Here is a 27,037-nt window from a genome sequence, read left to right on the forward strand (position 1 = left end):
ATGGCTGTGTTGGTTGTTGCGCAATCACAATGAAGCACGAGAGATGGTTGCGACACTCGCACTGGTTTTCGCCCCAAATACAAGTGTATTGCTCTATCAGTCCAGCAGTATATATATGGCATTGCTACATTGTTGTGGCCGTCTAAATGCATTGATACGGTAACTTCGATGATAGGAAGTGCAGTGAGTAGGTGAGTACACTGTTGGCCAAAGTAACCAGCAAGGTGACGGATCGTTTCTGTTAGCTGAGAACTTTGGTGATTTGCCGGAGATCTCCGTAGACGCATACAGTGAAGAGAAGTGGTAAGTGAGCTGCTGATGACATTATTTAAACTTCATTTGTGTGATATCCACAGGACCACACAATGCTGCAGAATCAAGGTGGAGATCGATCGTAAGTTCACCAACAAGTGCCAGTCGTATATAGCTCAAAATTACTCCCCACGTCGTACTTCAGTGGGGTTTACACTTACACCCTCTTTCCACAGATTTTTTTTTTCTCATTCGGAAGCAAAGATTGTTGCATCCGGCCACCGAGGTGTATCGGATCGCAGTCTGATTAATTCGACTTGATTGGTCGAGTATCAGGCGAGTGTCAGACATGTCTCTCAGTCTAATGATCCTCATCGGACAATCTTGCTTCCTCGGATCACCACCCGACATGTCTGACTCTGACCTGATACTAGTGATAGTCGACCAATTGTCGGATTCATTGGACTGCGGTCCGATGCACTTCTGTGCGTGGCCGGAAGCGATGAACTTGGCTTCTGATGAGTGGCCGATGAGGGAAAATATCTGTGGAGTGGGGGTATTACGATTGTGGAAAAAGGACAAAGTTGAAGTATATTAATGTATGAGCGACAAAGCAAAGAGAAATTGTTTGGAAAGGAAATTATGACAAATATATTGCTTTCATTGAATGAAAAGAAGACTTGTTAGTTTGAATATCGCGTTGTTAGTTTGAATGCCAGTTCATCATGATCTAAAAATTGTCTCATATTGATTTTCCTGTCATAGTCATGGACTCATACACTGGCTCACTTTGCCATTGTCTTGCGAGTTGACCACGACAGAAATCTTCATGCTTGACATCATTCTGGACATGATTTGAAAATATCTAGCTTTTGTTCATATATATATATATATATATATATATATATCATAGGCCTACACAGCGGAATGTATATATATATATATATATATATATACGTATTACATTCCGCCGTGGTATCTACAATACTAGTATTCCATCTCAGATGCTGATTCATTCATCAGTGTAAAACTTCTCAAAACCAGCATCATGAAAATAATGTCATCAAAGTTGTATAGAGACAGGCTGCCAGCGGTAAATAACAGCGTAAGTAGACAGAAAAAATCCGTCTGTCCGGAGGAATATATAGAAAAAAAAACCAACAAAACAAAACAAGGAATTGTTTGACGTTTACGGCTCTCCTCCGTGACGCCAGACGTAGTCTCCGCGAAACTTATTATTCCCGACGACCAGACAGACCGATCTTTCGGTCAAGGGTTTAAGCTAACCACTTCTGCTCTGCTCTGTTGAATCAGTAAAGTCATGGCAAGTGACTCTAAGCTGGGGAAGGTGCTGCAAAAAATAAGCCATCGAAGCCGGGATGACACCAAGCTGACAGCAGACCTTCACTCAAAGCTGGTGCAGGCACTCTCTCCATCTTCATTATCCTCTGATTTCCGTGTCAGTAGCTCCAGCAGTAGCTCTTGGTGAGTATTCCATAGGCTTTAGTCTGTTGATAATAGGAGGTGCTGTTGTGCTTCAATAGGCAATTAAAATATTTATAAGTAAAAAACACTGTGATTATTTTTATGCGGGGGGGGGGGGGGGGGGGGGGGGCAGATCCAGAGTGTATTTTCTCGTATGACTTGCAGCATGACCTGCAATGAATATTTTTATGTTTTTTGTGTTTGTTTGTTTTTTTCCTTTTTTTAAATTTTCAATAAAGAATATAACTTCACTTGAGAACCAGAACAACGCTTTCGCATTCTAAGATTTGAGCGTAAATAAGCACGAAATAATCAATTTTCATGACGTCTAAAAAAGCATTTAATCGAAAGTGCGTAGATTTATGGCATTGTTCCTAATTTAGGGTAAAGTAGCGCCCTTGTGGTTTAAATTTTTAAATTTTGCTGAAATGAAAGTTGTTTAAAATTGACACCATAATGAAGAGATCGAAACAAGATAATGCCAATAGCTCAATACATCCTTCCACAATTGCGATAAAGCCCTTCTCAGTCGATGATAAGTGCACAAAAGATATCATGGAAAAAAAAACAAGTTGAAAAAGAAAACATCCTGTCGTCAGAATAGTTCTGGCACATAAATAGATAAAGATGAAAAAGGTGTTTATAATATTGAGCAGTATCGCAGCTTACGTGTACGTTGTAACTACCCACTTGAATCAAAATACAAAATTATGCTGCACCTAGCAAACCCAAAAATCGCTACAGTAAGGTAATGCAAATGTTTTCTTTTTTCATATAGAATCCCTAGAGCAGGAGTGATGTAAAAAGAATTGAACCTATAGCGCCCAGCAAATATCACATATTAATTGCAGATTGAAGGGATGGTATAGTATTGGTTGAGTGGAGGATTCAGCTCTTAATTATTTTGCGAGATACTTAGAAACCACTTTATGAAATACTGAAGAACACACAATTCTAAGGGGAATTCAAAGTCTAGTCCTATGAAAATCGTTTATGAAATGGTTTAGCTTGATGCTTTTGTGAAAGCTCAGCTTTTCCGAAACCAATTTTCATCAAAGAAACTTTGAATTCCTCTTAGAATTATACACTCTTTCATATTTCATAAGCGGTTTCTCATTACCTCGCAAGGAATAAAGCTGGAAAAATGAAGCACCATCTCAACCAAAATTATGTCATCCCTTTAAGTGCGGTAGCCTAACAGGTGACTGAATGGTTCTCACAAGTAAGATATTTCACAATAATAATGGTATGACGAGGATGATAGTTTTTAGGTCATCGTAGTGACACTGTATGTTCAGGGTCAGCTTTGAAAGGCGGAGAAGGTGCATACTTACCCTCTTACCCCACAGCAGCCACAGGTTCTTATTGCTCCTATTCCTTGCAGCTTTTGCCTTCTTTTATATGCCAGTATTATTTGATAATCATCGGATCAGTCAACTTTATTTTAAGCATCACTTGACACTAGATGTTTGACACTATACTTAGATGAAGATTATTTTATGCTGTATCATGTTTATATCAGTTACATATACATGTATGCACATTGTATTAAAATTGTTTAGTTTTTTTTTTGTTGTTGTTGATGGAGCAGGACCGTATGAGGAGGACTATACACTATTCTATATTTCTAAGCTGGATATTCTGGCCTTCGCCTCTATAGCTTTGCAGACACCGAGGATGATGATCAGTACTTTGATGTAGATCTGGATGCTTTGCGTGAAGCATACCATCACATCGCTGACAAGGAGCATGTCCTGAAGAAGGTTTGTTTCTTTATGCCCTTAATGCATATAGGCATTTATTCCAAAAGTATCTGTATGATAATATTATATAAATAAATCTGTATATATACCCTATCTATAATCATATATATATATGTATATATACATGTATGACCTATGAATAATATAGACACACGTATATATATTTAGATACAATATAGAGAAATAGGGTATACATATAAATGTGATATTTGTTAACCTTTTATTTTTTTCCTGTCTCATGACTGATGCTAACACAATACTACACTGCAAAAAGTCCGGTGTTAAATAGTGAACACCGAGCTGGTGTTAAATTTTCGATGCTTATTTATGGTGTTAAATTAACACCTCCGGGTGTCATTTCCAAATTTTAAACTGTTTTTTGAAGAGTTTCTTAGTAACTGCACTTCTTGTTGATTTTTAATTTAAACAAGACGATCAAGAATTTTACATTAAAATACTAGATTTTTGAAAAAATGTGAAAATAAATTTACACCAAAGTAACACCAGCTGGTGTGGTCTCTTATTGAAGCTGGACGGGTGTTAAACCATTGATATTAACACCAACAAATATCAAATCAACACCATGTGGTGTCATTTTCGAATTAACACCAGTACAGTGTCAAAATAACACCAGGTACAGTGTCAAATTAACACCACGAAGTGTCAGGTGAACACTTTTCAACACCATCACAGTGCATTTTTAACACCTGTGAGTGTGGTCCTTTATTGAAGTTTGATCGGTGTTAGATTTAACACCCGTGGTGTTAAATCTAACACCGATGTTTTTACAGTGTACTGTAAGATATCACAATACCTGCAATTGAGAACTGTTGCCCCTCAGAGTGTGTGAACATATCATTTCACTACTTTTGTTTTTGTGTAAACTGGTCAGGAACTGGAGCAATTTGACTGCATAACATTTTTCTATAGGATGCTAATCACTGTCTTCACGGCTAACGGTATTTCATATTCTTTCTACCACATTTCATTTCAACTGGAACTTCTTAGCTGTAGTTATGACTGGAAAATGACCTTTGTCCTTGGCCTGTGATCATTAGCTTCTATCGTTTCATGCAAAATAATGGGCTAATGATGTATAATAAAACCGTTGGACATATATATATATATATATATATATATATCTAAAATGGAATCAATGCTTTGACCTACAGTTTACAGCTCATATAGCTTGATTTTGACCTCAAGATATCAGTCACTTTGAGACTGTAATAGTGTTCCTCCCACATTTGATCTATATTCCTTATCACTCTCTTCCTATCGAATTATGTAAGCTCATGCTACCTGGACGTAGTATAACGCAACCCACGGTATTTCCATCTTGCTCAGATGGCCAAGGAAATCCACAGAGTGTACCAGGATCTGGGAACGTTTCTGTGCGAATCTACCAACAGGAAGGACGTACGTCTGATCCCCATTCTCTTGGAGTGTCCCACTTTTGATAGGGTGGAAGAGGAATGGAGCAGAGAGATCGTCTTGGACCTGGCCAAGACGCTTCTCAAATTGAACAAGGAAGACAAGTGCAAATTCAAGCTTCTCGGTGAGAGTTTTCTTCATAGAAATGTTCTTGTATTATTGTATCTCTACGACTTCCTTCCAACTCAAACTAAGATTATGAGTGAGTTAGTATATCCTATTTGCTAGACCTGTTTTGTAAAAGATATATTTGCTCAGTAGAATGAATGAGCCTGGTGTTTCTCTTGATTTCATGTATTCATGTAGGTCGTATGTATTTTTTAGAAGTATCCTGCAATTGTAAATGCTATGGACGGAGTTACCGATCTTTCAATCCTGTTCCACAGTGTAAGCTAGTAGTCGTGATAGTAACTAAGTTAATACAAAGCAAAATGTCTATGCCTACAAGCAACCAAGTATAATACCGTTACATTGCACTACTCACAGGTCTGGTTTCTTTAGGAGAATGCTGCTTCAACATAGGTGTTGATGTCAATAAGATGTCAAAATGCAGGAGTTGATATTGCTTCCTTTTACAGGTTTTCTGTTCTTTTTTTTATCTGACTGATTTTGCTCTGGTTTCACGTCAGAAAAAAAAAAACTACAGACTTGATAGATGCCATATTTTGCTATGCATGAACAGAAAGAGAAATAAGTGCGTCGCAAGACTGAGAAAAAGTTAGGCTTGGACTTTGTCCATCTGGACTAGGTATTTGACCATGTCTCGAGGAAAATGGTGAGATGGGTGATCAAGAAAGTTGGTGTTGAGAAGTGGTTGTTGCAAGCAATTAATGCTTTGTTCAGGATGTTGGTCTAGGCAGGACTGAGTTATGGCAGGATCTCCCTTCAAGACAGAAAAGGGAATGCATGCCTCCAAGACTCTCTAAGTTCGTTGGGAGTACAGTGGACTTCCCTCATCACGAAGACCTCGGGGGACCAGCAGTTTTCTTTCTTTTGTTTTTTCGTTATATCGAAATTTCGTTACAACCAAACAAATAAACAATGAAAAAAAAAACATAAAGCGGATAACGTTGCGGCGTGAATTTTTACTTTGTTGTGACCGGAATTTCGTTATAATTGTTTTTGTTATTATGGGAGTGCACCGATAGCAGCAAAGATAGGAGCTGTTGGGTATTAGCTTCTGAAGGCTACAAAGCTCAGTATCCGATTCAGGACCAGAGAAGCAGTCCCTCCATGAACCGGATAGAACGATGACAGCTAGCGGACATTAGAATATCTCGATTTCACAGCCTGTGAAGGAAAGGCAATATCCAACCACAAAATAGGGTGGGACAAATCTGATATAGACGTCGAGCGATGTTGATGAATAATTTGTTGATATAGGTGTAAAGATGACATAAGGAAAAGCGCCGGAGGTAAAAATGTCAGAGGTCAAAATTATGACAGGTTAAAATGCCAAAGTGGAAAAAAGGGTAAAAGTACCATTAATGGGACCCCCAAGGCGATAACGTTAAATGCCACTGGTAAAAATATCAGATATTAACATGTAAGAGAAAACAATGTCTCGGGGGAAAATGTCAGAGGTAAAACTGTCAGAGCTAATGATGCTAGATATTAAAACAAAAATGTCAAAAGAAAAAATTTCTGAAGTTATCATAATGTATAGGTAAAATGCTAGAGATCAAACAAATAGAAAAGTTCGTCTGACATTTGTATTTATGATTTTTTTCCTTTTTTGGGGGGCACTTTTGCCTCTGATATTTTCACCTGCCCTGATTTTTGTCAAGGGTATATGTGCATCAGTTAAGTTGTGTTGCTTTATCATTATTTTTTGTTTGAAAATCGTTCTTGAGCTTTTATAGTCGATTTGATTTTGTTATGTCCTGGTACTCGCAGGAGAGTGGTGGTACCAGGAGCCAGAACTCTTGGCAAGGACTGTCAGGGTGCTTCTCAAGACTCTCCAATGCGAGCATGGGCCAAAGGAGTACCTGCAACTGGACAGAGAAGATTTATATTTGGAAACACTGAATATTCTTCATGCGGTAGGTTTATAGGAAACAACGTTTACTGTTGCGCAGTGCAAATGAATACTGATGTTTTAAGGTAATTAAGTCGTGGAAACCCAGTGTCAGGAGAGAGTTTCGGAGTAAAGGAGAGTTTTGAATTACATAACATCATCACCCGAACTAATCACTTATACCCCTACATATATGGCACGAACATATTAGATTTTGAAAATCACTGTCACTATATACCTCAGCAATTATAACCCCCTCGGCATCACATACGTTTTCTTCCTTAGTTCGTGACTTAAAGAGGAAATTATTGATAGTTTCTTTCTAAGCTATTGGGAGATACCAGAGCCTACGACATTATTCAAAATGGCATTAAAGAATGATTTCTTATAGCTTTCCTACTTTTTTCCTCCGATTTAAATGCAACTGTCTCCGTTAGTTCAGGTAATATAACTCTATACATGAAAATCAGTTTGACTCTGGAGGTGATTCTCACTTTAAAGGTTTAAAAAAGAGCAGCTCTCAGAAGGGTTCAAAATTCATCTTCCACCATTTGGAATTTTGTTTCGTCACGCAATGCAATTATTACATCGAAAGGGTCTACCATGAAACTTGTCTGACTTACGCGATTTGAACTTTGATCAACATACCCAAGCTCTAAAATTCCGACATTGGTATGTTAAATAGTCCAAGGCAGACAAGATAAAGTGATAGAAAGAGAATATTGGTGCCGATGGTCGATAAAGTTCAACGTGCCACTGCCGAAAGCCTGGGATATAGCCTGATGGTGTAGTGTCAGGTATCTTGCCCAGCAGCAGTAATAGGTTTCACGTTCGAATCACACGGGTTTCATTTTATCCGACATGCTTGTTAAAAAATGTAGATCAGCAGGGGGTGTCAAGTTAAATCGTGTTATCACATACATTTGTTAAGCATATCTATGTCCGATTTGAGAGTAAAACTTAACAGTTTCTGAGGTCATTTGTGAACTATGATTATATTTTGCCTTTAAGGATGTTATTACCATCAAATCTTATCCTTCCTACAGTGTCATCAGCTTAGTAGCATCTTGTCAATGGCGTCCTTTTTTCTCCAGGTGAATGGCGCCCAATCGGGCGGCAAAATCATTCCTGACGAAAGTTTCTACCTTCAGGGTTTAGAGTCTGATGATGTGCTGGATAAGCATCTTGACAACTACTTCCAGAACAAGCAAACCACGCTGACATATCAACGGCAACCATGGGTATACGAACTGGTATGACAGCATTGTGTTTTGTTTCGTTTTTCCCCTTCTCCATGAGTTGAATGCATAGGAAGAGGGGCATTTAGAATGTGGAATCATTTTGATTTTGGTGATATATTATGATAAGAAGATACGAATAATTGTACAACTGTAGCAGTGCATCAAATTCAAGTACCTGTCTATCGCAAAGGAACTCCGTCAGATAAATCTCTTAAGTAGCTGATTTAGGTCCATACAAATAGTGTCGGAAAGCGAGCTTGCGTGGTGTTGACTGTGAACTACCATGCCATTTTTATGCCTCCGCCACGAAGTGTCGCCGGAGACATTAAATGTCTTCGGGTTGTCCGTCCGTCCGTCCGTCCTTCTGTCCTTCCGTTCGTAATCAATTTTGTGGACAGCGTATCTAAAAAAAAAAAAAAACAAACAAACGTTAGAGGTATCCTAATGAAACTTGGCATGTATAATAAAAATTATGCATGAGTGGGCGCAGTTGTGCCTATCAACTTTTGGACGCACATGCTCAAGGTAAAAAGGTCAAACGGTCAAGGTCAAATGCTCAAAATTTCACTATTCCCCCTGTATCTATGCAGTGACTAGAGGCATTTTCTTCAAACTTGGTGTATACATGAACTACCAAATAAAGATTCCCCAGAGAGAGTTTCGGGTCATGAGGTCAAAGTTCATGGGTCAAAGATCAAGTGAAAATGTTGAAATTTCACTTTTTTTCCATATCTCACAAATATTTCAAGGTATCTTCATGGAACTTAGTATATATGCATGTACTGACTGGCAGTGATCATGAAGGGAATTTAGGGGTCATGGATCAAAGGTCAGGGGTCAAAGGTCAAGGTCAACTCATCAAAATGTCATTATTTCCCTCTTATCTATGCGAAGCCTGCAGGATTTTTTCTTGAAACTTAGTGTATGCATGTATAACCATATACAGATTCTCTTGGAAGTTTCTTGCCAAAAGTTCAAAGGTCGAAAGATCAAAGTTCAAGTGAAAGGGCTAAATTTCATTTCCTCTTTAAACTTATAAAAGGAACAAAAGTTGGGTACAAATCCTCAAACCCTCAAATACATGCACTCTTTGACAGTATAACCATTCATCCAAATTCACCTAGTTCAAGGAAAGTGAACATTCAATGCATTTGTGACAAACCTGTCATTTTAATATTTTGCCAGTTATGTGAAACCGTCATCACACATTGTCAAGACATTGTGCTTTAGACTTATTCGGAGAACCACGCATTATGACTGCGCTGCTCGCTGACTTTTTACTTTCTAGTCTCGCACATCTTATGATACCATTTTCGCGAAAATCAGCCATACCGATACGATGCTGCACGACCTTTTATACATGCTTGTCAGACCGCAATTGGCTCAAAACGTGATTTGGTATAAAGGCTATGCAAATGCAGTTTTCTTACCTTATTCAAAATGATATAAATATTTTCACATTCATTGGCTGAAATCTATTACTTTTAGCACAATTATGCTTGAAATATGTGCTGTCATAAATTTTGTGAAAAAAATATAAAACAAAAAGTCGAAAAACAAAGAAAGACATAAATTCATAGAAAAATACAATACAAAAGAAATAAGTTTTGATACCATATTATTTGTTACAAGTACCTTCCTATAGGAATGCTTCAAAAATGTTATCACCAAAAATTAGTATTCTATGAGTTTTATTTTCTGATTTATAGCAAAATGTATGATTTTACGCATTGGCCTATATTAGCATAATTAATTAGTGTAATGAAAATTTCAATTTCTTCTGTTATAATTTGGTAGATTGCGCCGCAGGTAATGTATTTGCCACTTTTCATGGCGATCGACGGCCGAGATAGAATTAATCTATGCATGGGGAAGAAAATTCCTATGCCAATTCAAGGGAGAGATTATGTGTAACAGTATAATGTTCCATGTGGTTATACACCGATGTACCGTCATGCTACAAAGACATCTAGGAATTCTTTGAGCCGATTTGAAATGATATCCACGTTGTGATGGCAGAGTTCTCTTTCATACTGCTGATGTTTCCAATTACTCCCTTAGTTTGAGTGGCCATTTACCTTGGTGGACTTTCCTTTCCTGCTTCCTGTGTCCATAAAGTGGAGGATAGCTTGTATGGAATTCACCGTTGAACAGGTGGTAAGTATTGAATAACTTAAAAAAAAAATTAGAGCAGTAGCGGCAAAACGGTAAAAAGCGGTGAAGCAGAATTATAAATACTGTCAGTAGCACGTTACTGGGGATGGTGGTCGGATGACCTCCAATCAAGATTTTACCGGGTAGAAAAAAAAATAACAGTATCGAAAATAAATGTATTCGGTGCACGCACACACACACCTACATAATATATAATATGTACATATATATTAAATATATGTATATATATTATTCATATATATATATATATATATATGTATATATATATATATGTATATATATATATATATATATATATATATACACATATATCTTTTTTAACTCACCAAAGGTTCAGATGAGCTTTTGCATCGTATATCCTGTGTAAACATTTCGCATTGATTCATCTTCTTCTTGAAAACCCTATTAAGTGTTTTCACCATATTGGCAGGTAGCATCCATGTGGGGATAGGGATCTCAATTTGCTCAAATGGGCACAATGTCCCTCTCCCTTGCTACTGAATCTTTTTTTTTTATCTTCTTCTCTAGATCTAGGAGAAATAGAGCTAAGTAAATGCCATAATCAAACCTAGAAGATTGTTGACTGTAGTTTCAAGTTTGTTTATAGCAGATTCCCTGTGGGGATCAAATTGGGTCCGATTTTTACATTTTCATCTTCTTGAAAATCCATGACCAGATTTTCCCAAATCTTAGCAGTTATAATTGCCAGAGTGACAGAACATGAATACATTAAAATGGGCACCATTCCCTACTCGGGGCCGGAAAGGGAGGGTGGGGGGGGGGGGAGCGGGCGGAGTCTTAAAATTAAGTAATTTTTACAAATCTTCTCTCGAACCTGAAGTAAGTAGATTGGTGGCTGTAGCTTCAGGTTTGCTCATGGCAGATCCAGCATGTCAAAAGGTGGGCCCTGTGTTGTGTGTCTCTGTGTGTGTGTGTGTGTGTAGAAGGGGGGGGGGGGTAAAATGAGAGCCCAATTCTCACATGTTCACCTCCGTGAAAAAGGCATCTTCAGATTTTCATCAAACTTGGTAGGTAATATCGCTATATGATATAAGAATATACACGTACCTGTATAAATGGTCATCGTTCCTTTTGGAAGGACAGGACGTAATGCCCCTGTGGCCCCCTTGAGGTCGTGTGGAGGGAATTCTAAGCTCCTAGATTAATAAATCTAACCAAATTGTTTCCTTTAGAGCCAGAAGTAATAAGGTAAATTATGGTTATCATGTAAGTTATAATTCAATTCAATTCAATTCAAATTCAATTGTTGTTGTTGTTTTAAAGAACGAAAGAAGACAGAGAGAGAAATGGGGCCCTATACAAATAATTTGCCCCAGAAATTCAATTCAAAGGTTTTATTTTCACTTCTTTCAACAGAATGTACAAAAAAATATAGATTCTGCATGCGTTTGAAGGAATGATACATAGATAGCAAAGAATAACATTTGTCAATTATATTATGTTATGTTATGTAAGTCTGTTTATGGCGCATCTAGGGGTGGGCTCTGTGGTGTGGGGACCAAATTGGGGCCCAATTTTCACATTTTTATTGCCAGAACAAATAATTGTCAAATTTGTCACCAGACTTAGCAGTTATTGTAGCTAGGGTGATAGGATATATATCTGTATAAACATGATAAATTGGCACTATGCCGCCACCCACTGACCCCAGAACCCCCAAATTAGAGAATATTAAAAAGAAAGAACAGTGTCTATAATGCCAGGAATACTCTGAGTAAATACAAAAAATTGATGTACTTTCAAGTTTGTTTATGACAGATTTAGGCCCCATCGGGACCTCAATCGAATTGGGGGCCAGTTATTACATTTTATTTCTGTTATTGTTGTTAAAAATGCAAAAGTTTGTTTACTTCAAAAAATGATCAAATTTTGTTCAAATTGGCAGGTATTATATGCCAGTGTGATAGCATATACACACCAAGCCTCCCTTGAAGCCCTCACTATCTAGCGGTAATGGGGCTCTTAGTGGAAGATACAATAGTTATTGTCTTCCTTTTGTTATAATGATAAAATCATTTTGAATTGAATTGAATAAAATGTGCGGCTACAAATTCAACTTTCCAACGAATTCTCTGAGTTTTATACCCTCTTTTATCCAGCTGGATGTTGGATGTATTTTTTTTTTTTTTTTGGGGGGGGGGGTCTGGCTTTGCAGGTGTATGTGTTCTCTTCTCAATACTTCCCCGTCTCTTTTGAAGACACGAAATGTATGATTTTCTAAAACTGTCTAAACCGTATAATACCATTGTCATTATACATTGATTCATATCTGTTACTACTGCCAAAATGATAACGGTTCATCCACTGACAGCATGTGGCTTATCCGACCCCCAGACCTGCATGAGAGAAGAATTTGAAATATCCCTTTATATTTGTATTTTTTTTGGTATTTTTTCTCTATATTTTGGTCATTTATTGTACCCGTGCTCCTCATCTCAATCTATAGCTCGAATTTAATTGGGACCTACGCTCCATAAGTTTGCTTTTTAGTAGGTTCCTTCATATTTCTTTAGCATTCATTCCCATATTCCAACTTTTGTAGATCGGCCACTGTGTTTTGTATGTTTGCAGTATTTTATGTATGTCTCTTAGCTGGATATTATGTATTGGCCCTATTTCATCTTGTAATATGCCTCCTAGCTGGATATCATATATTATTTAATTTTGCTACATTTGATGTATTTCTTTTCATCAATTGAGAAATATGAAATAAATTGGAATTTAAAATTCAAATTTTTGACGGACGAGCAGGTAGGCCTGAACGTGTGCAATATATTTCCCGGATGACCCTTGCCCTTTACCCTTCCCTAGCACTGCAAACGATCAGGAAGTCCCAAAGAGATTTTTCTCCTCCCCACCACCGGGAAAAATCTCTTTGGGAAGACCTAGCCCTTCATGGTCACGTTGTTGAAAGATATTTTCATTCCTATGTAAGGATTTGTATGTGTTAACAGTTTGTTTTTCCAAGGTACAAAGGCAGGTGCTTTCTGACCATATTATATTTAGAAAATTTGGAGACATTTTGTTACAGAGTTCCCAGTCAATTTTGTAAAATTATGATACATTTTGATTTCATGTGCATTCAGATTTAGGTTTTCAAGCAGTGGAGTGATTTTGGTTCGATGATTTCATGTTTAGTGCTTTCAGATTCGTTTGTAGGCACTCAAATTAACAGTACAAAATTCGTATTTGGTCATAAATTTCCAAATTGGGGAAATTCAGATTAATGCGATCCACTGTATAAACACTTCAAAGCACTTGCAATTTCGTTTTTTGAGCCATCGATTTTTACATCTTAGCATTCAATTTTGTAAACACATGCATGATTATCATTAGTAAGAGTGATTTTATCCACACCGTCTCAATGTTTTGAAGACAAGCGTATTCGGAGTGATGAGACCATTTTTGACTGAATTTTTACTGAATTTCTGTCAAACAATGAAAAGAATGTAATCAACAATGCCGTAGTGGCCACCGCTTCATAATAGTCACTTGTCAACAGAGGCCTCGCCTGAATATGAGATCCTCGTGGAGATACTGCACTACAACACCTCTCTGTAGGCACTCCTCGCATTTGGGTGACCCAAAGGCAGTTGACAAACTTGGCGATCCATGATTAACATTTAGCTCGATACAGGCAATATGTGTATACATGAAATTAAATGTCTACTTGTTATCTATAACAGAACAGGCCCCAAAGACTATCTAACATAATATATGAGTTTACCTTCTTACACAACTCAGCTTTTGGCATATCCAGCGTGCTTTCTCGATATCGTTGAAGAGATGATGAAAACAGGCAACCCCTTCGCCCCGTTCTTCCCAGGGAACAGGATGTTTGTCCCCGAGCAAATTCACTTTGAGGTCAACAGGGAAAAGGTTGTGGAATCAGCACTTGAAAATGTTCGATCAAGGGCCACAGGAGAAAGCGGAAAGCCACTGGAAGTTCACTTTGTAAATGATGTGGCCTTGGGCGTCAATGGCGGCGGACCAATGAAGGTAAAAGTCATAATTTATGTTTCATCTTTTGTCGCTTGAGTGATCATTCCTTTTAGTCCATGGGCCAGGTCAGATATTGGTACCACCAAAAGGGACAAAACCTTTGTGGTGCCGTTTTGTTTGTTAGGGATATATAAGTGTATCAAACTATGATAGCAATTCCAAATGAGTAGCTTAGTCATAAAAAATGTAGTCTTTAATCAATGCATTCTTGGCTTTAATAATCAGCCCGCGCGTCTGAACCGAGACTATACACAGAACGATAAAGCACGGTCTCTACGGAGCGCGCTGTTTTGAACGCGGTGTATCTCTCTGTGGAGTGATAGTCTACGTTCAAGGCATCCGCGGTCATATCCAAATGCTGTTCTACATGGTATACCTCTCTTTATGTAGGAAAATGTATGGAATGGGAGACGTTACCGCAAAACGGTATTTTCTTATCATTCATTGCCATCCATTTTCTCGCTAAAATCCCCATGGAAAATTATTTCTACGATAAATTGCTACATTCGACTGTGCATATTTTCCATATCTTTGGCGAGCAAGAACTAACAATATTTAAGGTTTTCATACAGTTTTATAGCCAATTCAAGGGCTACATCTGGATGAGTTACTATCGAATCAATGAATAATTTTAAGACATAGCTTAATCAAGGCTTACATGTTATTATAATAAGATAAGTGATAATAAATTTCCTGTTTGGAAGAACAATGAAAATTGGAATTATGGAGTAATCACAATAAAGACGGCAGTTCAAAATGATGAGATTATACAGAGCGGAAGAGCGGAGTACAGATGTAAATTCCATTATATATAAAGTTAGATAACAGCCTCAAACAAGGTATTTGCAGATCTTGATACCAGCAAATGACCGCGGTCGTACCCCATATGGGTTGTATACAGCAAGGGAATTGGAGGGTTTTGTCCATTCCCATTCCTAGACTTTTACCCCCAAAACCAGACTTTTTTTTAACATGTACATCACGTTTTGAGTAAGTCATTCAACAACTGAAGAAATTATCCTTTTTTTTTTTGGGGGGGGGGGGGGAGGGGTTGTTAATTTTGCTTCTCGCAACTTTGTTATTCTAGCATGACGCATGGCAAGGAGCAAAGTAATTTCGATTTAGCAATTCTATTTGTTTCTCGGTATCTACTTGGAATTTTTTTATACCTTGTGTCAGAAGGGATCGTCATAATAATTCTTCCCTGTTCTAGACTTATGAAACTCTACCAAAATGCAATTGCACTGAAAATTTTGACAATACTCTGCAACAAGCACTAATTTGCTCCGTCGACATAGCTCTATTTGCATTTGCGGAGATTTGCTACTCCCCAGTATATCGAAAATCGTATATAAAAACAAGACAGTAGAACAAAGCCGCCCCAAAACTCTCTCTTTTCGTTTAACGTCCATAATTTATTATACATCTGCGTGCCTATTTTGTATTTGCTCATTAGTTTGTTTGAATTGGAATTAATGTTCGTTTTTCGTATATCTTTTGGTATGATTATCATGGCACTATTTATCCAATTTCCCGTCACTTTATCCTTTCCATTAGGTGTCGAAGTAAATTTGCTCTGAAGAGTGTTTCGTATATTTAGTAACATTAACTCACCCGTTTTGCAGAATTATTAGTATTAACAAGGATGTTTTGCTATCTCTCTTTGCGCTCGTGATTTTGCTGAATATGTAGATATCTCGCTATTGACGTTTTGGTACTTGGGAGTTGTTTGTTGAGGTGTCTATGTCAAAATGATATCGAAAGAGGTGCTCCGCTGATACTGAAAATTTTAAATTTTGCTCACTATAAGTTTGATACATTGTCTGATCACCTCCAAATTTTATGTCGTTTCCCGAAACTTATTACGCATATCATACGTTGTATAAGATATGTTTAATTAGTGTTAACGTATTTTGGTTACCATGGCAACAAATAAACATAAGCAAGTTCCGTTTCACATTCTGACCCTTTGTTAGCTTCTTGTCACTTATTATCTTATGTATTCTCAACATAAAATAATACAATTTTATACTTTTAAAGGAAGTATTCAATTATGTTTGAAAAAAACTACAGCGCCCTCTTGTGTTTTGTCTTGATTTTTTTCTGTGGTAAACACCATTTTTCTTATTTATTTATTTATTTATTTATTTATTTCACATATTTAAAAAGGGTAGCCCAAGTCAGTACTGGCTGGTTTTCATCGGGGCCCTTTAAAAACACAACACATAAAACATTCCAGAATTACATTTACTAACAAACATAGAAAAAGAAAAAAAAATATCATTTACATTCAATACAATCAAAATCAACATATAACGCTTATAGAACAATATCAAAGACATGTAAATACTACAAAGTTTCTAAATGAACAAAAATGAATTGGGAAAAACTACAGCAAAAGCATTTATTGCACAATTCAAACAACCGATAAAACTGTGAAAGACCGTGTTAGTGATTGAAAAAAAAAATCTCGATAATAAAACACACATAATATATCATAGGCTCCTTTTGAACAATTCTAAGTTGGGGGAACATCGTGTCTCTAGATTCACACATATCATAATCTGCTTTTGAACAAACCTAAGTTGGGGGAACATCGCGTCTCTAATGGCAAATTATTCCAGTGAGATACCGCTGTATGATCTCCTGTAAAATTCGGTATTACATCTCGGGATCTCAAGTTTGCACTGCCCCGAGTTGCGTGTAACGCGTTGGGCTACTGCATCATGCATAACAAACTTATTTGCGAGTAAAAAGGGTGCAAGATGGTGCACACATTTAAATGTCATGCATGCCATTGCTTTTGAATACAATGTTTGTAACGTTGGCCAATTAAGTTGATTGAGCACTTGCGCGGATGGGGTTTCCCATGAACAGCCAGCTATAATGTAAGCGGCTCGCTTGTGTAACCTGTTGATGGTTTCGTAGTTTTGTTGTGACCTGTTGGTCCATACATTGCAACAATACAAGGCATGTGGGAGGATATAACCCCAGTATAATAGACTGAGATAGTGAGTGTTGAACGCTCCCTTGAGCCTTCGAAGAATACCTAATTTCTGCTTTACTTGCAGGGCGACTCTATCAACATGCTTGTTGAACTGCAAATTATCGTCTATCATAATTCCAAGACATTTATACTGAGAAACACATTCAACTGGGGTTGATCTTATCTGTACATATAATCTGCTGACATTTAAAGTTTGAACTTTTTGCCTAGACCCAATTACCATTACTTTAGTTTTATTAATATTCACAAGCAGTTTGTTTTTTTGGGTCCATTATGTAAACCTCCTCAAGAGCATGGTTCAGTTTTGACTGAATTTCATCCACGCTTCTGACCTCGCACAGATAAAGTCGCGTCGTCTGCGAAAAGAAACATTTCTCCGTTGTGGATACTCATGGGTAAATCATTAATGAATATGGAAAAAAAGTATTGGCGCTAACACTGAACCCTGTGGAACTCCGTGTTGTATTGCTCTAATAGATGATTTTTTCCCTTTTACAGACACAAATTGACTTCTACCTTTCAAATATGAAGTAAACCATCGTACACTTCTATTTGTGCAACCTACAGACTTCAATTTCAATTTCAGTAACAATATTTCGTGGTTTACTGCATCAAAAGCTTTTCTCATGTCAATAAATGCAACACCATTTACGTATCCGTGATCTACATTCCGAGACCACTGATCAACCATACAAAGAGAGGCGGTTTCGCACGAATGATTAGGTCGGAAACCGAACTGTCTATCTGATAATACCTCGTTTCCGATCAAATAATCTTGAAATGATACATTAACAATTTTTTTCTAGTATCTTAGACAATATTGATAATAATGAAACAGGTCGATAATTTTCAACATTTGATTTACTTCCGGCTTTGTGTATGGGTTGGACTCGTGCGATTTTCCAATCTTCCAAAAATTCACCCTGGTCCAATGATAAATTAAGAATATGCGTTAAGCTTTGAATTACATTCGGGGCATTGCAAGCATATTTCAATAAGTATGTAGAAACATCGTCAGGACCAGCGGCTTTTTTAACTGGAATACGGTTGATTTCATTAACAATAAATTCATCTGTCACATCAGGAAGATCAAATGAGATGTCAGGGGGAACATAACCAACAGCCCTTTCGTCATAAAACTCATTAATACCACCGCTATTTTCACAGATATCAAAGTTTGTTGGATTAAACAACATATCAACAGAATTTACAAAGTAATCATTGAATTGCTGAGCTATTTCTTCTGCATCAGACACTTCTTCACCATTTAACTCAAGCTTAATTTGATTATCATTCTACGATGATGAAAAAAGCTTTAATGTTTTCCACATGGCGTTCGGAGTACCACCATTTTCACTTAATAAAGTATTTATGTAATCATTTTTGGCTTCCTTGATTTTAGTGGAAATTTCATTCCTCAGGGATTTATACATGAGCCAGAAATGAGAGTTTTGTGGGCTGCTTGCTTTTTTAGACATCTTGTAGTACCAGTCACGCTTATTCATGGTGTCTATTAAGTCACCAGTCACCCACGGACATAACTTTGACCTACGGCGCTTCCTCTTCAGGGGAGCGTTTCATTGACAGCTGTCATATACAATTTATACCACCTTTTTATAGCGTTATTCGGATCGGTATCATCTACAATATCTAAAAAAGGTAAGTTTCGTAACATATTGATAAAATTCTCGTGTGAAAAATGTCTATAACATCTATACTCAATTACATTATCAAACTGTTTGGTCTCCACCTTCGTTGTACCAAAAACAGTAAAAGTCAAATAATGGTCACTTATGTGTGTCTCAAAGACCCCAGTCACCTGATGTCCTTCGGGGTTGGATGAGTACACGTGATCGATCAATGACTTAGAGTTGGGCGTTACGCGAGTTGGTACATCAATAAGCTGGTGTAGGAGATTAATATTCATAACTGACAAAAGACTGCGAGACTGTGAGTTGTGATTATCGGGAAGAAGATCACAGTTTAGATCACCAACTATTATGATTTCTCCTTCGTTTTCGCTTATACAGTGAAGCATGTTTGATAATGTTACAAAAAATCGTTGGATGAGTTAGGAGGTCGGTAGATTACACATACAAACACTGGATTTATTCGTCTTAGTTTAACTTTAATCCAGATGACCTCCAAATCATTTCCACAATATTATCTATTTCACAGAAATTTAAGCTTTTCTTACATACAGTGCGACTCCTCCCCCATATCTTGACCGATCTTTACGTATTACAGTAAAATTGTCTATCGATAAATCCGTATCTGAAATTGTTGCATCACAATGAGTTTCACTAATAGCTACAATATCAAAAGGATCATTATCTAACAACAAACTCAACTCATCTATTTTATTCGGAAGAGAGTTTATGTTAACATGACATATTTTAAACCCAGAATAACAAACGTTGGGAATTATACCATCAATGAGTTCGTGATAGCTGTTCTTGTTCTCCACAGATTCTCTTTCATTACGTTTTATCTCTTCTACGTTTTCTTCATTCGCGACATAATTCACTGATTCTGCTGAGCTAGCAGTGTTTTCGCGGTCTGCAGGCAGTCCATCCAATCTCGCGGAAAAACCCTGCCCTTCGGAGTCTTCTTCCTGCGATGCCAGTCTTGCCGTCTGCGAAAAGGCGATGCATCGTCACTGATTGTTGACCTGATGTGCTGGACAAGGTTTTGCGCAAAGACTTTTATCCCGTGTGCGTTTAGATGTACGCCATCTACGGCGATTTGGGTATTGGTATCTATGCAGTCGTTGTCAATGATGTTCCATGCTCGCTGATTGGCCAGAAGTTTTAGGTCAGCGTTTACGCGATGGGTCTTCCAGGAAATTGTCTGCGGGGCCTGTCTACGATGAATTATCGTCGAGATTGTGATTGACTTGAGCTCTGCAAAAGACTTTTGCATGTAGTCGCAGAGTGATGCCAATTTGGCGACGATTTCGTTAGGTTCGTCATCGGCCAAGTTATTGGTGCCAAGATGGAAAATGATTTCCGATGCTTTGTGTTTTCCAGCTAGATCTTTGGCTATGTCAAAGGCATCATCAATTCTAGCACCGGGAAAAGATTTACACAATACCACTTTCCTTCGTGATAGCTTTTTCGGATCAATGTATTTGACCATTGAGTCTCCAACTAGCAAGATATCTGCCTTGAAGTCGCTGTCTGGTTGGCTAGATGCGTCATTGTAGGCAAAATCATTCACTTCTGTTTGGCATGCCTGGGTAGTATTGTTTGATGGATTGACAAACATTTTGATTTCGTCATCGGTCTGAGTGGCCAGGGTGTTGTTTGACGTAATAGAATTCACTGGCTTGTTTTCCGTATTTGTCTGAGGTGCCTGAACACTCAAGCGGGGATCATCGATATGATTCGATTCCGAAGCAGAACAAGAAGCCGTGAACACTTGTTTGTGTTTCCTCCTGTATTCATCCAGCTGTGAACAGAGTGACCCGTTTACGTCGTTCGTTGGAACATCGTTGGAATGGTGTGTGAGCTCCGTGACAGGTGATGATGGTGGTGACGTGTAACTATGGTCATCGTCACACTCCAATTGCTCCTCATTGTGACCCTCGCTGTTGACATCATCGTGTTTAGAGCTATCGGGGGTATTTGTCCCATTGTACAATTCTGGACGTCGAACGGATTCCAGACGATCAAGTCGGGTTTGAATGGACCTAATCATGTCCGGCAGGGAGAGACATTGTTCACATAATCCGATTCCATTGTTGTCGGAGGCGGGGGATCTTCTACAAAGAGGGCACTGGCTTATGCCGTCATCTGAGATTGTGACAATATGGCGGCTAGCATCATGTTCGCTAGAGTCGTTTGATTCTCGATCAGTCAGACAGGCGAAGTGCTTGCATATATCAATGTGTAGATAAGGCAAAATGTCCCTCAGTAGATTTGTTAGATATTCGACACTATCTGTGTCGGTTTCCTTGCCGAGAAGTTCAGTTGTAGTTTTCAGATAATTCGTTGCTTTCGTAAGGCTTACTTCGTCACGTATTTTGGTAGTTTGTATCGAAAGTTACTTTCTCCGGGAGTTCCGTGACAATTGTTCGTTTTAAGCTGCGTCATTATTCATCTTGCACATTGTCCGAGAGATAAGATGTATATAACAATATGAGCTCACCTGTTCACTTCTTAGAATGAAGAGTGATGGGTACATAACAGGTAACTCTGGTTTTTGCTCGCAGATGAATCTGCGCACATCATGTTGAATCGGCTACGGCCGTTGTTGTATACACATGGGACTACGCAGATCCTTACTCCCAGGACTCAGTTCACTTTCGCTCACAGAAATCTGACGAAAAGGTCCTCAAAAAACTCGACATGATTCCCCAAAAGCTTCAGAATGTTTCCTTCATAGATATTGCAGCGGAGTAACATAAAGACACAATTCTGTGAAACTTCAAAAATCACATATTTTAGCGATGTTTAGCGATGTTTCAGTTTAGCGATGCTTCAAACACCACACGCCATCCTTCAACCTTAAGATTTGGACCTGTAAATGCTCCGAAAAGGTTAAAATGAAGTTCAAATGCGTCTTTATATGTCTAAATAGAAATCAACAGCAAAAACTATTTGCAATTTCGCCTTGACTGCCCGACATATGTCTTAAAATTAGTTAATTTAATATTATTTAATGGAATTCTCTTTGTTTTCTTTGTATTTTGACAAATTGCTCCCTCTTTATGGTTTCCAAGAAAAGTTTTGATGGTGCCATTTTGTAGAGTATGTCTTGAGTTACATTTGTGCCACATTTCAGAGAAATTGATAGAAAAATATTGAAATGATAGAGGGAGCGGATTGTGCCCTCCATGGTTTACCGAGCTTAAAAAAGGTATTTGGAGTTATGAGGGTTAACGGCTGATACTGAGACTAAGCTACTTCTCTGGAATTGCTATCATAGCAAAATATCATCTACAGATACATACCATTTCAAAATGCATAAGCAGAATTTGTCCTTTTAAATGGTACCAATATCGTAAAAACCTGGTCTTGGCCCATGGACTATTTGTATAAAATAGAGAATGCTGCAACGATAAGAATGTTCCGTCATCAATAACCACACCCTTGTAGGGTGCATGTTACGAGTTCGACTCCCTCGAATCATACAACCCACGAGTTATACAGTCCATGATTTCCACACTAAGCAAACAAGGCCCACGAGACCGACAACATTACAAGCCCCGTGTTATATTGTCGAACTCATGGGCGTTATTTGTGTAGTGTCCAACTCGGGGGATGTGTGACTCGCGGGCTATATGACTCTTTGGTGTCGATCTCTTGTAGGGGAATGTATTGTTCAAGTTGGAGGCTCTAATGAATGGATGATGAAACTAATCACGTGGCCACTGCTCTCATTTCGCGGGCTCAGCTTTTCTAACAAGACATACCAATATTAACGTAGTTCTGGATTAAGGAGACCCTAGAAGAAACACGAGACCTTCTAATATGCTCAAGGCAGAAAAATTTGTTCTAGAAGCTTAATTCTTTGTTAAGAATCATTATGTACGTTTACTCTAACTAATATATAGATATAATTATGCATACATATATATGAATATAATCTACACACATACCCCTGTGACAGACGTATGCACAAAGTAGAACAGGGAATGTAATCACCTCTTCAATCTTTTCTTGTCTTACACATGAATCATCTTTGCGTTTTCTTGCTATCATAATGTAAATAAGAACTGCTGCATCCTTTGTGTTCTATTATCGTAATCTTAACTGAAATTAAGCAAGCAATGACCTATAGGGAAAAGGTTTGAAGTTGCTACGTCATTGACCAAAACATTTTAACTTATTACTTCCTACCAGGAGTTCTTTCAGCTGATCTTTGACGAGCTTCTCGAGCCAGGAAAGTATCCTGTCTTCAAGAGAATAAAGGATTGTGCCATGTCTACAACATGCTGGTTCAACAAGGTGTGTAGATAATATCACTCGACTTTATTTAAGGACGTTCCTCAGCTAAAGTAAAGTCCATGTCATTTTCTTCAAACTTTCCATGTCGTAACTTTGACCCATCCGAAGCCCAAATATGTAAATAAAACCATAGGTTCACGTGCTTGTTTTTCTTCTACGGGACTTTGAAGAATATGACTAATCTGCCGTCCTGTACCAAAATGATAGCGTTACAGGATCAAGACCATGATTGGCAACAAAATCTGCAATGACAAACCTAAAGCTACATAATTCTTTCAAAATCCACGTTATTTTCTCCAAATTTGCAAGAATTGCAGAAAAAGGTACCCAAAACGAGGAAAAGGTTTTAAAGTTAGGGTTTACACTCTCATTCTTGACCAAGCAGCGCCCTCACGCGGCAGGAAACACCGAAATCTCTAAAATCCTTCTCATCGACGTTTTCTGTTCGGGGTGAGCTAAAGGGCAAGGTTCATAAAACTTATGCTGTATATTCAAAACCCATGTCATTTTCACAAAACTTGACAAAATTGTAGAAAAAGGCTTACTATTTCCAGAAAAATAATAAAAAGTGGGGGGTTCATGTGCTCGTTTTTGTGCTAGCAGCGCCCCCATGCGACATATATCATCGTAAGTCTCCAAAATCTGGTCAGGAACCCATGCAGGGATGCCCTGACAAGTTGGGTTCATCAAACTTATGCTGTACATTTAAAACCAATGTCATTTTCACGAAACTTGACCAAATTGTAGACAAAGGCTTACTTATTCCAGAAAAACGATAAAAAGTGGGGATTCATGTGCTAGTTTTTGTGATGGCAGCATCCCCATACGATAGAAGTCATCCTAGGACCCCAAAATCTGGTTATAAACTTATCGTGGGTGCCCTGATTAGGTGGGGTTCATTAATGTCATGCCTGTACATTCAAAACCCATGTCATTTATTCGAAAATTTATCAAATTGTAGAAGAAGGGTTACTTAATGCAGAACATTTGAAAAAAAAAATGGGGGGGGGGGGGGGTTCATGTGCTCGTTTTAATGCTAGCAGAGCCTCCCTGCGACAGAAATCATCGTAAGACCCCCCAAATCTGGTCAAGAACCAATGCAGGGATATACCCTGCTAGGATGCATGAATCTCATGCGGTCACTTAAAACCCCATTTTTTTTAAAACAAACTAGCCAAATACGTATCACAATTGCAGTGATATGGAGGAAAAATATTCAGAAAGGAAGGTCCATGTGCGTTTTTGTTATTATTTCCCTTATGCAGCCATATTAGCATAATAATATTATGTGGACGCAAGCGTGGAAAACTCCACATTGACATGCTTGTTTGTTTGTTTGTTTTACCCACTTCTTGTAACCATGTGCAGAAAGTGATAATGGAAGAAGAGGAATAAATATAAGGAAATGGGAGTTTTGGCATTAGTCTGACGGTCCTCCAAAAGAAAAAACAAATCTTAATATAATGACTTGATTGTAGATTGCATGTGTTGGTTGTTGCAGTGGTTGGTAAAGTGCGTGTTGTAAACTATGGAGTTGTACCTTGAGTACCCCCCCGAAAAAATTCTTTAATTCTCCTTTTGTTACACCAGATTTGGTAATCAAAAATTAATATCTGAATGGTGAAAGTGATAAATACTTGCTTGATAATACTTTCGTGACTTTGTATTTTGTAACAAAAAAAAAATATTTTGTACTAGTAAAGACAAGTTTAGATCTAATTTAGATTTTAACAGAGATACTCAGATTGAATTAGTTGTTGGACCTAAAGATGAAATGTGTGTCATATGTTTGTTTTGTTGTTGTTGTTGTTGTTGTTGTTGTTGTTGTTGTTTTTAACACCTAGACTAGTAGACTAGTAGCCCTGAGTAGGGCCTATCCCCTTCAGGCCCAGGTACCTTAGTACTCCACTTGACCATGTTGATGAACAGATAATGAACTGCATGTCACAAAACAGATCTATGGATTGAAAATGGAAACAGCGGAGTTCCACTTCCAAGCTTCCCGATTCCGTCGATCAGTGTTGTGCTACCATGACCATGTATAGGGCCTATGCGGCTCGGACCGCTGAACTTTGCGTAGTATGTACAGATTGTAACGCGTACAGTCGTCACGCGAGCCGAGCGAGGCCGCCCAGCGCGGCCGCGGTCGGGAGCTGTCGGGTATCCGAACGTACCACACTCTAGCGGTAAGCACTATTTGGGTACCCGTCCCGCTTCATCATGAATATTCACCAGGCAGTAAGATACTGTACAAGTAAGTGCCCAGAACGCTGGATAGGTGTCATAGAATGTAAAAACGTATCGCCGGGAAATATAAAAATCTCGAAAAATTGCATCAACGGGGAATGTAAAAACGTCGATCTACTCTAGCAGCTGCTCAGCTCAGCGAGCTCAGCTCATCACTCGTGCGTGCGCTTCTACGCTCTTTGTTACGTCACTGCCAACCTGCGCAGCTAGGATGCGCACAAACTCAACTGAGGAACGTGATGTGACTATTGGATGATTACACGATATTTGCACTCGTTTCAGTAAGGTGTAGATTTTTACTTTTTATCACATTTAAGCTTAGCTATGCACTTTTGATAAAATTTTGGTAGCGGATGCATACAATACTAGATCAATCATGGATTTTAATAGGTCTACACTAACTCACTACTATTAAAAGACATGAAATGGTGTGATTCCACGCCTCCTCCCTTATCCTTCTATACCCTTTTTATTAGCTTAAAGGGTTGTGATACGTCACTAATGGAGGATATAACATACATGTATGTAAAACGGGTTTGTTTGTTTTTTTCACTCAACTCTGTTTTTGTTCCAATATACATGTAATTTATACACTGAATGTACTTCCACTACTGATGTATCGATGATTTGTTTTGTTGTTGTCGTAATGGCTGTATTTTGTTCGTGTGTTGTATACAAATGTATGTAAGTTATTTTGTCTCACTGTATTTTTTATCGATATAAATCAGACACAATTCAGCCGTTTGGCTGCGAAGTTTGATCAATAAACCATTCCATACCATTCCATACCATACCATAGATTTTACAAAAAATATCCAGTCTAAGATATTCATTCTACAGGGGGTATGGATATCACAACTTGCTTGAACTCGACAGCAAATATAATAGTTTCGAGAAGTTTTATGTGTGGGGTTCAAAAAGGTGTAATGATACTGTAGTATTGTTTTCTCATTCATTCTAAGGTAAATCTCACCCATTTATGATCCTTATGTTTTTCGCCCACATACGCAACATGCAGTTACCGAGGCTTAAAAGAGGTGAATTTACCAGTCTCGATTTTCCGTGCGTGTTCAATGATGACAAATCGCCACGCTTAAAGCGAGTTCGATTTAGCAAGTTCCCGGCTACAACAAGGTCGATTACAAAAGAAAAGTAAAACAATCCTTTTGGTGCCATGTCTGGAGCTAAATGAATGTTTGGGTGCTATTCGTTATTCCGAAGGTTCGCTATTCCGAAGGTTCGTTATTCCGAAGGTTCGTTAATCCGAAACACACAAATTCCCTATACCTAGATGTTCGTTAATCCGAAAATGAAAAAGGGTTCGTTCATCCGAACATTTGTGGCGTTATTCCGAAGGTTCGTTATTCCGAAGATTCGATAATCCGCTAATGAAATTCGGAATAATGAACCTTCGGAATAACGAATCTTCGGAATAACGAGCT

General features: G+C 38.1%; 1 protein-coding gene across 1 annotated transcript in view; it reads left to right on the top strand.

Moving 5' to 3' along the window:
* The first annotated feature begins 218 nt into the window (after window positions 1–218).
* Window positions 219–27,037, top strand: part of LOC139714851 (probable E3 ubiquitin-protein ligase HERC4) — a 40,516-nt gene continuing 13,697 nt past the window's right edge. The window contains exons 1-9 of the mRNA XM_071626498.1: window positions 219–303; window positions 1,567–1,737; window positions 3,398–3,500; window positions 4,848–5,058; window positions 6,831–6,976; window positions 8,046–8,204; window positions 10,254–10,349; window positions 14,133–14,387; window positions 23,244–23,348. Of these exons, the coding sequence (XP_071482599.1) occupies window positions 1,574–1,737; window positions 3,398–3,500; window positions 4,848–5,058; window positions 6,831–6,976; window positions 8,046–8,204; window positions 10,254–10,349; window positions 14,133–14,387; window positions 23,244–23,348 (1,239 nt within the window). The 5' untranslated portion in view covers window positions 219–303; window positions 1,567–1,573. The remainder of the gene's footprint in view (window positions 304–1,566; window positions 1,738–3,397; window positions 3,501–4,847; window positions 5,059–6,830; window positions 6,977–8,045; window positions 8,205–10,253; window positions 10,350–14,132; window positions 14,388–23,243; window positions 23,349–27,037) is intronic.

This window comes from Diadema antillarum, unplaced genomic scaffold (assembly GCF_040938485.1).
Source record: "Diadema antillarum isolate AM-2024a unplaced genomic scaffold, OU_Dant_1.0 seq00002473_RagTag, whole genome shotgun sequence".
Taxonomy (NCBI): Eukaryota; Metazoa; Echinodermata; class Echinoidea; order Diadematoida; family Diadematidae; genus Diadema; species Diadema antillarum.